At 39.4% G+C, this 12,743-nt stretch overlaps 1 protein-coding gene across 1 annotated transcript in view; it reads left to right on the forward strand.

The window, feature by feature from the left end:
* The first annotated feature begins 553 nt into the window (after positions 1-553).
* The window catches only part of LOC149193925 (uncharacterized), a 32,890-nt gene continuing 20,700 nt past the window's right edge, over positions 554-12,743 (forward strand). Inside the window, exons 1-2 of the mRNA XM_089407481.1 lie at positions 554-1,327; positions 1,574-2,300. Coding sequence (XP_089263607.1) covers positions 554-1,327; positions 1,574-2,300 — 1,501 coding nt within the window. The remainder of the gene's footprint in view (positions 1,328-1,573; positions 2,301-12,743) is intronic.

The following is a 12,743-nucleotide window of genomic DNA, read 5'->3' on the forward strand; positions in this document are numbered from 1 at the left end:
CTCCTGGCACCTCGACGGAGGCTCCCACCCGCACATCGCCTGCCCCCGCTCCAGAAGACTCTGATCCGGCGGGCGACGATACACCGGGTATGTCTGTCGCTTCCTCATCTATTGATTTTACATCTATGCATGATCCGGTTGTCTCTGTTCATATGCATCGGGTTGCATCTCATCCCCTCCTCACATCTGCTCCTTTTCAGTCTCCCTCCCCTGCACCTGCACCTCCCTCCTCTCTCATCTGCTCCATCCCGGCTCCCTCTCCCAGCGCTTCGCTGTGCCAGCCATCCATACCCTCGCAGCTGATGGAACCAATTACGATCCCCTCTCCCCCTGCACCTCCCAGATACTCCCTCCGTTCCCGGAATAGAGGTAGCGGCCCAGATGCCATCGGTCTGGACCTTGATACTGCGCCTACCTCTCATAAACTCTCTCGTGGGAGACCATCTCGCATTTCGAAAGCCAGGCACACTGCTGATGCTGAAGTCGCTATTGGACGACAGCAGACCATTTTTAGGGCCCTTAGAGCGTTGAATGGCCCTGCTTCTCATCCGACATGAAGATACTATCCTTTAACTGCAGAGGGTTCGCTAGTTTACCCAAAAAACTAGCCCTCAGGAGACTTCTTTCCCTCTCTCAATCGGATATTATTTTTCTGCAAGAAACCCTCTGTCCTGCAGACACCCTTATTCCCACCCTTCAGGCCTGGCTGCCCTACTGGACCTTTCACGCTCTGGATGCCTCCGGGCGATCAGGCGGCCCGGCGATTGGGATCAATAATAGAGCGCTGAGCATCAAGAATACTTGGGGTGGCAGAGGGTATATTGGTATAGACGCCTATGTTCTTCCTATGGAATCAGATCTTCGGCTCAACAATGTATACGGTCCTTGCTCAGATAGGGCTGCCTACTGGGATTCTTTACTGAATTCAATATTATTTCAACAGGATAATATCATACTTGGAGGAGATTTACATTTTACCATGGGTTTCTGTGAATCATGGGGACATGCAGCCCGGACTGACCCCTTCTCGGAAACTATATCCACTCTATTGAATGAGCACCATTGGATAGACACACCCATGGCAAAATTACAACACACTTGGTCTAACAATCGAAGTGGCGAGCAGAGTCTAGCTAGGAGACTTGACAGATTTCTTATCAAAGAATCCCTCCACAACAGGATTGCCCGTATAAGACAATGGGTGGGCTCTGGAGGTATATCAGACCATCGCCCAATCTTTTTGGAGATTTCTGATATCTACAACAAAATTAAAAGCCCCTTTAAATTTAACTCCTCCTGGCTCAAGGACCCCTCCTACATTCAGATGGTAACCAAGTATTGGCAGAGGAACCCTATCAGAGAGGATGAAAACTTCACTGAATGTTTCATCAGGAAAATAACGGAGCTCAAAAGGTGCTCAAAGATTTGGGCCCATCAGAAGAGACTCCGGGATGATCATATTTTGAGGGAGGCTGAAAGTATCATTGCATCTCATGAAAACGAGGATGGTGGCATCTTTCCTACATAGGAAAGGAAAGATCTATACATGTCCCACATTGCAAAGTGATCACAGATCCTGAAGGACAGAGAGGAAAGCTGGCGACTACGGAGCAGAGCTATATGGCTCACAGAAGGGGATAACAACACTAAATTTTATCACAATTTTGCCAACGGGAGGAAGGCTATTAACACTATTTGGGAATTAGTGGATGCCCAGAATCATATCGTTACATCTCAGAGGCACCTTGCCAAGCTCGCTACCGACCATTTCAGAAGCATATACAAGGCTCCCCGGGTGGCCAACATTCTTGAAATAATGAGGGTGGCAGAAAAATTCCCCAGATTTGTCTCCCCTGAGGACCATGAGGATCTTACCAAGGAGGTGACCATGGATGAGCTAGAATCGACCATCAAATGGTTTAAGAAGGATAAAAGCCCCGGACCTGATGGTTGGACCATCGAATTCTTCATAGCCTTTTTTGACATATTGGCAGACGATCTCCTGAAGATCGTCGAACAGAGCAGGCAATCGGGTAGGATCTCCACGGCTATCAAATCTACTTTCATCGCCCTCATTCCTAAAACCGACCACCCTACATCTTTCGATGAGTTCAGACCCATATCACTTTGCAATTGTCTCTACAAGATCATTGCCAAAATCATTGCAAACCGCCTGAAGCCTCTTTTATCTCGCCACATTTCTTCTGAACAATTTGCCTTCCTTGACCATCGGCAGATTCATGAAGCCATAGCCACTGCTCAGGAACTCCTCCATACCCTCCACATTAAAAAACAAAAAGGTATGATCCTCAAGGTTGACCTTTCCAAAGCTTTTGATAGAGTAAATTGGTTATACATCAGAATGCTCTTGACTCACCTAGGCTTCCCCTTTACCTACATCAAATGGGTCATGAGTTGTATTTCAGATGTTTCTTATAGTGTTCTTCTAAACGGGGAGGCCACATCCTTTTTTACTTCGGAAAGAGGGCTCAGACAGGGCTGCCCCCTTTCCCCCCTTCTATTCCTTCTTGTCATCGAAGGGCTGAGCAGGCTAATCATAGCCTCCAGAGATAGGCATCAGATTACAGGCATTAACATCTCTGGCAATTTTCACCTCACCCATTTATTGTTTGTGGATGATATTCTCATTTTTCTAAATGGAGGCATTGGCGATGTCACTACTCTACACAACAATTTCCTCCTGTTTCAACAGGCTACAGGGATGATGGTAAATGACAACAAATCTACTATCACGTCTGTTGGTGTTACTCGTCATGAACTTGCATATGCCACCCAGCGCTTCCCCTTCACATCATCCTCGCTCGCTGATGGCATCAAATACCTGGGGTACAGGTTAAAACCTCTTGGCTACAAAATAGCGGACTGGACATGGCTTCTCGCAAAGGTGGAGAAAAGACTCCAAATTTGGTACCACAAATATCTCTCTAGAGCAGGTCGTCTGATCCTTATCAAAGCAGTCATTGAAGCTACGCCAGTCTATTGGATGACACTGGCCTGGATACCCCGAGGTGTCTTAAACAGACTACAGAGCATCTGTACCAGATTTCTATGGAATGGTCATCAGCGAGGGAAAGTATTTGCATGGGTGAAATGGGATACCATTGCCAGACCAAAAAGCTGGGGAGGCTGGGGCATTAAAAGGCTAGATCTATTTGCAAAAGCATTAGCTGCAAAGCCTGGCTGGCAACTACTGACCATAGACAGCCTTTGGTCGAGAGTAGCCCAAGAAAAATACATCTGGCCCTCACACCTAATGGACTGGTTCCGATAGCAACATAATGTGGGACACAATATCTCTAATATTTGGAAGGTTGCTTTACTATCCCTCCCCCTCTTGCGGGACGGCATTACCTGGCGCATTAAGAGTGGAAAAGATGTAAGAATTGGCATGGACCCATGGGTAGGTTGTGGCAACATGCACAGACTTTCGGAAGGCCTTATCAGACATCTTCATAACAGGAACATTACTCACATTAATCATATTGGTGACAGTGCAAACTCTACTTTCCTTCAACAAGCTTGGACCCCCGCGGCGGCCCTGGGTATCCCTAAACAATGGTAGTTAGAATGGAGTAATTTTACAGATGCTCTCACACAGGCAAATATCAAATTGACTGAAGGACCGGACGAGCTCATATGGGCCATTGCCAAACACGGTCTTTACTCTCCTAAAATGGGATACCTGAAGTTAATGGAACCACATAAGCCTCCTGACATCCTACCACACTGGAAATCGATATGGAAACTCCAGGCCGCCCCTCGTTGTCGTTTATTGATGTGGAACATCATTTTTGATAAAATTCCAACTGGAAAAAACCTCCTGAAATGATCTTTCAACGGACCCTTCAGATGTCATCTTTGTTGTTGCGAGGAGGAGAGCACTGATCATCTATTCATTCACTGCTCTGTCACTAGATATTTCTGGCACAGTATATCATCTTATATCCCATCCCTCAAAGCTTGGCAAGGGACTAACATTCTGGATGCCTGGAACAATTGGCTAAAATAACACTTAGGAAAACCCAATAACATTCCCCTCCTCGCATGCTAGGCTATCTGGATAGCTCGGAATCAGATCATATTTAACAACAAGGCTCCACATTGGCCGACAATTCTGAGTCACACCATTGCCGATTATAATATGCTACCTGAGATAGACCGCACTGCGCCAACACGTTCTTTTGTTCCTATTACCATTGATAAATCAAAGCCCTGGGCCTTTTTTGATGGCTCTGCTCAGGATGAGGGATGCGGTGGAGGAGCAATATTGTATATAAATGAATCCCATTGCTATAAGATTCAGATTAAGCTACAAAATGGTACCAATAACTTTTCAGAATTAAGCACCGCAAAACACATCATACATTTTGCTATCCAAAATCATTGCAGACACCTTCAACTATTTGGAGATTCGCAGATTGTTTGCAATTGGCTGAATTCTGCATCTAATTGTTTTGCTTTCTCTCTGAGACATATTCTTGACGAAGCCAAAAGACTGATCACATCTTTTGAATCTTTTTTCTGTCGCCATATTTACAGGGAACAGAACACTGAAGCTGACCAACTTTCCAAAGAAGCAGCGCACAACCATCTAGATCAATGGCTGATACAGGAGGAGATTGATGGAACCTTCCATCAATACTATCACAGGCCTTATATGGATCTTAATAGAAACAGGTCCCAGACCCGTACATAATTAGTCACAGCTGACATGTTCCTTTTTGATACATGTTTTCATGATTGTACAGTCTATATACAGTAACTGTCTATAACAGGGCTCTCTGCGTAGAGCAATTTTGATTCTAAATTTTTGTTTTTTTAGCAGATCTACATGACTCCCTGCGTGGAGATCCAGATCATACAGGATCTTTTTTGATAACTTGAATGGCCTATGGCCACAAACGAATATGCGACCAACATCTAAAAAATGTAATTTCTCTCTTTTAATAGAAATTACGACTTTTTCCTTATGGGGAAAAAATAAATAAAAATAATAATAATAATAATACGACATTAAAGAAATAATTAAAGTAGGTACCCAGGGACTGTGTCATTGCCATTGCATGCGTGCCATTCCAACGAACTTCCTCTATTGCACTCTATACTCATGGAGGAGAGGAGATTTTCTATTGTGGGTGGTGTACTCATGGAGGAGATTTTGTGTTTTCTGTTGTGGGTGGTGTGATGTTTATCCCGTCATCTCTTCCACTAACAGCGATTTGAGGAAGGAGGTGTTGATCTCTTGTGCGAGCATTAATACACTTATAGTGGTGGTTATTTTGGATACATTATTGATAGCAGAGATTGATTTTATAATTAATATGAGGAGATGGGTAGGTATGTGGGTTTTTTTTAAAATAAAAATAAAATATACTTTAATAGAAAAATAATGTCAGTGATAATAAAAATAAAAATAATAAATTATTCTAAGATCTATATTAACTAAATCATGTCAATATCAACTTCAAAATTGTTAAAATAAAATATTTCACTGTTGTACGTAATAAAATATTCAATGTGGGTTATCAATCAAATATTTTAATACTAATTAATTTGACGTATAGTTAAAAATATATTAATAGTAGAAAAGTCATTTTAATTTCTGCTCATAAAGTGTTTATGTTTAGATATACATATTATGTGAAATATTTTAACATGCAATATATGTGTGTGTATACATGTGTGTGTATATATATATATATGTTTTTATTTGAAGTGGTCTTAATAATAGTTTGCTCCTCTATATACTCTATATAGCATTCAAAAATACAATTTAAACAATAAAAAAATTACACATTGTATTTTATACTCTAAAGAAGTTTGCAATCGAAGAAATTTAATCCCTCTCAGCTCATGTTAGATCTGTACTTAAGATGGATCTATACCAGTACACCCCTTTTTTGGATTTCAACGGTCCCATCTCGCAACTCCCGGACAAGGCTGCCACAACTTGATTGTAGCTTTCACAGTTGCTTGTTGTCCTTGATAGCTACAATTACAGATTAAAGCCATTATCACTCCAGTATCAAAGGGAGTGGCACCCATAAGGAAGGTAGCAGGGGCGGAGGCTAGGTCATAGATGACCTACTCGACTTCATTCTTCTATGCGGCTATTCCTTTCTCGGCCAAAAAATTTACGCGTCAGAACTTAGATAGAGATAATAAAGGAGAATACCTAAGAGAACATGTGTTGCTTCTATGTGAAGGGAAGGGGAGGTGCATCTCAAACCCAATGGTTTAGGTAAAGCATGCTTTCCATTAGCACACATATTGGTCTAGATGTCGCTTTACCACTGTTGTCATTGTTGATGTCACACTTTCCCGATCTGTCAATGTGAATATCATGAAAACAGGTATTTCCATGATCTCGCCGATGAAGAGCCCAGACAAGCTGATCCCATGGAGATTCCCTAAAGGCTATATCATATTTCACTGGGTATTTGAATGTAATAGCTATAAGTGAGGTGATATATTGGATGGAAAGGCACAAATTTACACACACACAAAACAATATGAATTGTTTCTCTTGTATTGATCACAAAAACTTGACTTTCACATAAAACTATCCATATAGTTGCAAATCTTGGCCTTCACACACACTTTATTTGACTTCACTTGGCTTCATTACAATGAGCCTGGTGAGCCGTATTTATGCTTTCTATCAAGCGACTCACTCAAAATAATCTCAACATGCAAACACATACTATATTTAACTTTTACCAAAAGAAGGTTCAACTCAACTCACACACACCTTACTCAGTTAGTTCACAGTCTAATCTGAACTACACTTAACTCAACTTATCTTTTCGTGCATCATTCGATTTGGATCTTGTTAGATCTTCATGCGGGAGTGATTACTATTTCCAACAATCCCCCTTAATTATAACTGTATGACTCAACATAACATGACTCGACATGGCTCAACTATGCTTACTAGGCTTACAATATAATTTACTCAATCATCACTTAAACATGTCTCCCGGTCTAAGTCTTAGCTAGGTTTACAATGACTCAAAACTTTTACAATTTTGGATTTTCTTTTTTGTTTCTTCCAAATTCTATATCCTCTAAATTGCTTCATTCTCTCTTGCATGTTTTTGTTGTAGGCTCCATGTTTCTTTAGTTGTTGTTCCTGTAAGTTTTTCATTGACTTTTATTTTATTTGTTCTTATAAATAATTTGATCCTCTCTTCTACAACATCCCCTTCAAATATTTGTTCAACTATGGACTGTTGCCATAACTCTTCATATTCAAACTATGTTTTTCGCTTTGCTTCTTGTGCTTGATATTCTCGACTTTCTTTATGCCATATTTCTTGATAGCATAATATGATCTCTTCTTGAATCCATTTCTAAAAAATTGTTTCAATGTTTTCATCTTTGTCTTCAGAAACATCCATTTCTTTCTCTTCACTTTCATCATCAGGTACTACTTCTTTTTTCCTGTACTCTGCACACTCAAAATCAATGTTAGAAGAATCTTCTTTATGCTCTGCATTAAGATTTTCATTCTCTTCCTCTTCCTTCTCTCCCTTATCTTCCACTCCTTTACAAAACTTTGTTGTTGCAAACATGTTGCCTTCCACTTGGCTTGGAAACACAAGTGGGCTTCTCTCACCAAATAACAACATATCAATGCATTATTTCCATTGCATCATGTGCAACCACTCATCACTAGTTAAATTATCTTCTTCAAAGTTAACATCAAAATAATTTTCATTCACTATATGGTGGGTTATCCTTGCATGCATGTGCTCATTAACAAATTCAACTTCACCAAATTCATCAGTTGGGGTTGGATTCACAAATGCACATCTCACTTTGCAGACATCATTCACATGTTTTTCATCACAGTGGGATTCACCATGATTTACACCATTCACGTTATACTAAAGTCCTTGAGCATTTATATGCTCTTGTTCTTTTTCACACACAGAGGCTTTAGTTTCTCTCTTTGCAATTTGTGCTGCATATTTTTCATCCATATGCATGTCTACATAATGAGTTTCAATTTTATACTGTTCATGACCATCACGCACTTTTGAGTGGGATTCTCCAAGCTTTGTTTTCTTCCTAGAGTCTTGCTCATCTACTATCAGATCTGCAGTTGACTCAACAAATTTTGACACATCTTGTTGTTGCATGTCACTCCCCTTTGCACCAAATTATGCTTCCGGGATCTTCCATGCTTCCTTGAAAAATGTAGCTTTTGTGACTTTGCACAAAAACTTCTCGTCTAATGCTTGTTTTATAAAATCCAATGTTAAAGCATCATATACTTCATCATATGAGTTATTAGACTAGTACTAAATTAACTCTTTAACTCGAAGAAAAGTTAGCATTTTGATAACCCAAGAATCAAAATATTTACCACTAAACATAGGAGGTGGTAGCAAGTCCAAGCTACATCAATCACCCTCGATCTCTCCTTTGTCTTCTGCAAGACTTTTCAGTTCCTCAGATGCGCCTTGAACTTCTCTAAATACGGCAATGATCCTTGCCTTTTCTTTTTGATTCTTTTTCTCAATTTGCTTCAATCACATTTTGCAACCCATAACAATGGTCTTTCTTGTATCTTATGGTTGTTTTCCTTATTGCATGAGGCTCCCCTCCATATTATCCCTCCCAAAAAAAATATGATATTTAATATGTGCCTTCATAAAAGCACAATATTCACTCAAAACATTATCATACTTGCCAAACCAAAAAATTTACAAATAAACAAACCTTTGTAAAACCCTAAATTCACTTTTCAAACAAAATAAAAAAAACATAAACATTCCCAACTCGAAAATATCTTTGAAACAAATTATTTTTACTCAACCTTTAAAACACCCTTTCACCCATTCATAGACCTTGATAATCTTTTAAAAGTACTTTTATTTTCAAATCCTCTTAATAAACCCCTTTAATTTCATTCATACAATACTAAAAAGATCCTTTTAAAAGGAGATTGCATGTATTAACAAGATAGGCTGCACCGCAGCTAGTCCCTGCATTGAGCAAGAAGCATGTAAAAGAACATTATATGCTGCAACAGTTTATACAGATAGATGGAACAAACCAATGTTTTCCTCCAGTTGAATCGTTTTGTCGGTTCTGGTTCTTCGCCTACCAAATGAAATGGAGACCTCTAAACTCCAGATCTGGCCTTTCCCAATCCTGTCCCCATCCCAGGGCAGCGCTCAGTAGCAACCTCTCTTTGCAACCTATACCTCTCAAGTAGGGTTCTTGCCTTTCCGAGCTAGTTGGAAGCTATGCATCGTGAACTGCAACGTTCATTGAACCCATTCTTGCTATCCTTGCTACCTGTGAAACGAGTCCCTCTTTCATTCACTAAAGAAGACGCATAGCTAAGAGTCAAGATGCGGGTTCATCTGACGAGCTGGATTTTGAAAGAGTCAGGCACTTATGTTTACTAAACGAACAGGCTCGGTAGTACCTTAACTAAGTTCTTCGAATGGAGGACAAGGGACGGATGAAATTACCAATGGTATCGAACTGGCTTCTATGATTGCCTTCACATAACTTGAGTAGACGACAACTGGAAGTCCCTTTTGGTTAATATAGCCGCTTGATTGCTTATTTACTATGAACCAGAATTACTTTCTTTCCTATTTATAACTTCAGATTTGTGTTTGTCACTGGTTCAATCTCTGGACGTGCATCGACGGTCCCCTTTCCATTGAGAGTCCTCCTAAGTCAATGGGCTTTACCTGAAAATAAGGTATCGAGACCTACTGACATAGATTAAGCAACTAATGAATTTGATCCAATCCAATAAGCCCGTAAGCGCTGGTACAATATAATTATACGCCCCTCAACAGATGTTATTCAGATGTTATACATTTCAGAAGCAGCTCTCCATGCGTGAAGCCACTCTCCACCCATCAAACGCTCATATTATAATTATAATTATAATTTTTAAATATAATATCTATTATAAAAAAAAGTTTATATATATTTGAATGAATATATTACGTAGTTAATCAATATTTCTATTGGATGTAAATTTGTGTTATTTTATTAGCTCACTCCTTGTTTTCTGGTTATTTTATTAGCTCTCAACGGTTTCCGTCACCCTCCCTCTCTGCCCAAACGACACACTGCAATGTTTAGGCGAGGCCAAATAGTATGCTAACTGCCACGTAGCGCTGCTGTTACTCTGCCGCTTGGGGTGTTGCTGCTGCTGGTACTCATGGTTTGCGTTTTCTGTAGAATTCTGTCTCATCCCAGGCTTGTTTCCGGCCCGAGATCATATCTAGTCGTGGGTTAGGCCGCTTGCTTCAATGGTACACAGAAATGCTCGCAGAATCCCCCACGCAGACCATTCTGGTCGAGTGACTGGGAGCGGTTCGGACGGTTGTGACGGCGAATCCTGAGAATATTAAGTATATACTGAAGACCCAATTCGACAATTATCTAAAGGGGAAGCCCTTTACGGCCATTCTGCACGATCTGTTGGGGAAGGGGATCGTTAATTCTGACGGGAATGCCTGGAAATTGCAGCGCAAGTTTGCCAGCTACGAGGCCAGCTCTCCTGTGCCTTCACGCAATCACACAATCTTCATTTTCTGTTGTTGTTCTGCTGGTTTCGTTGGTTGGTTGTTTTTTGCCTACAGATTAAGAAGAGCCAAGAGTGAGGAAGTTTACTTTGTTTCTTGCTTGCAAGAAGTTGCTCGGTTCCCGCAGTTGACTTTGACAGGCATCCAGTTTGGCCTTGCATCGTCTAGAAAAATAGTAAGTAGCATGAACGAAATAGAGAAGAAATCTGGTCCTTGTTTAAATTTTTTCTGTCTTCTTTTGTTGCTTGCTTCGCATAGGGGTAAATGGATGAAACGATAGCTTATAGATCAACCCTGCAACTAAAGTTGCTTTAGCCTTTGCTGTTTACTTGTATGCTTCCCTTTCTCTTGCTCCTGCCTTAAATGGTTCCTTTTACCCCATACCAAGCTGCAACAGATACATTTAAACGTATTCATGGCTAAGAGCGTTGTTTTGTTAAAAAAGAATTGAGATATAATATAGATATATATAGAATGTGTTATAAACAAGTAAGCTTTGAACATGAGTGAAAAGAGACAATAATGCACACTGCCCTGGACATGAACGAACGAAAGCACATTCAAATATGGATTTTGTAATTTTTTAATTTGATATTAATTAAATAAATTTTTTTTAAAGAAATTATATAACAGAAATTTTTAATTCACCTGTTTCAAATTAACAAGTTTAATTCATCGAAGATCAGCAAAAACTTAAAAAGAATACAATATATTATAATATCCTAATATAAACAATGAAATATATTAGACTTATATTTATCCCTGATAAATTACAGAGTTTATGCTTTTACATCCTGTCTGAAATAAAATTATGCGGGTGCGGACTATGTTATTTCTTACTAGTAAATACTACTAAGATGCTTTTTATTGCGTTATTTCTTACTAGTAAACACTACTAAGATGCTTTTAAAAACAATAAAGTTATTGATCTGAAAGAAAAATAAGTTAAATAATCTTGTTTTTGAGTCAGCTTTCAGTGTAAATTATTTGACAAAGCATGAAAGTTCTTGATAAGTTAAATAATGTTGATTTGAGTGAGCTTTCTTGTAAATTGTTTCACAAAGCATTTTGTACTCGAACTCTCATTCATCTGTGTTTAGGTATTTTTTCAACCTGAGTATAAATAGATATGGTAATGTAGATTTTGAAAGAAACTTGATTCTGATATTGTTTTTTATATAGTTGAATTGCAAAGCTAATGCAAAATACCTGACAGAAATCAGAAGACTGAACCTTTCAGAATACTTTCCAAAATCCTTGAAGATACTAGACGTTTCAGAATACTTTCCAAAGATGTCTGGTTGCTTTGCTGCTATTTTGTTCGACTTAATCAGAGTCTGATCGTCTTGCTGCTATTTTGTTTGGCTTAATCAGAGTCTTTGGCTTTACAAACCAGCGCAATGGCCCATAACCAGAGCCGATGTTTTTGGACTGTTCAGACTGGAAATAGTAGACGCTATAGATGGCGTCTCCTCAGAAATTTTTCATCCAGGAAATAAGGGATGCGGGCGCAAGATTAATGGAAAGGAGCAGAGGGAGGACTTCAGCAGAAAACATAGTGTTGTCAACTGTCAACTTTTGAATGTATGACACTTGTTTATATGCCATACACTTGTTTAAATGTAAATGAAACGGTGGCAGGCATACATGCAAGTGGTGGTGTACATGCAATGTGATAATATAGTTATTGCCAATATGCGCCAATATGCTCAAACCCTCAAACTAATGTTAACATTAATACATGAACTCTTTGACCGCCACTAATAATAAACAGGTTTAAAACAAAATAAACCTATGGTCCAGCCTCTTCTGCCTTGGGAAGAGGCCAAATAAGATGGCGCTTTTGAAGACTTTGGTTACCCGGCAATGGCAAACAACGTCACATTTGGAAACTTTGCTCACCCTCCAATAATCACCGTAAATTAATAACATAGCAGTTTAAATTAATGCTATCTTAGCGCATTTGGATTACTATAGTCCGTGGCCATTGCCAAATGGAAAGGACTAATAAAGAAGTCCACAAAAGTACACGTGACTTTAAAATCTCAATTAATAAAATTCCACAACATCCATTTATTAATAAAGAACTCCACAAAAACACACGTGACTTTAAAATCTCAATTAATAAATCTATGGTTGAGCTTTCAACCTTTGATC

Source organism: Pinus tabuliformis, chromosome 2_2 (genome assembly GCF_031772625.1).
Source record: "Pinus tabuliformis cultivar Carrire ecotype Pingquan chromosome 2_2, CPIR1, whole genome shotgun sequence".
Lineage (NCBI taxonomy): Eukaryota > Viridiplantae > Streptophyta > Pinopsida > Pinales > Pinaceae > Pinus > Pinus tabuliformis.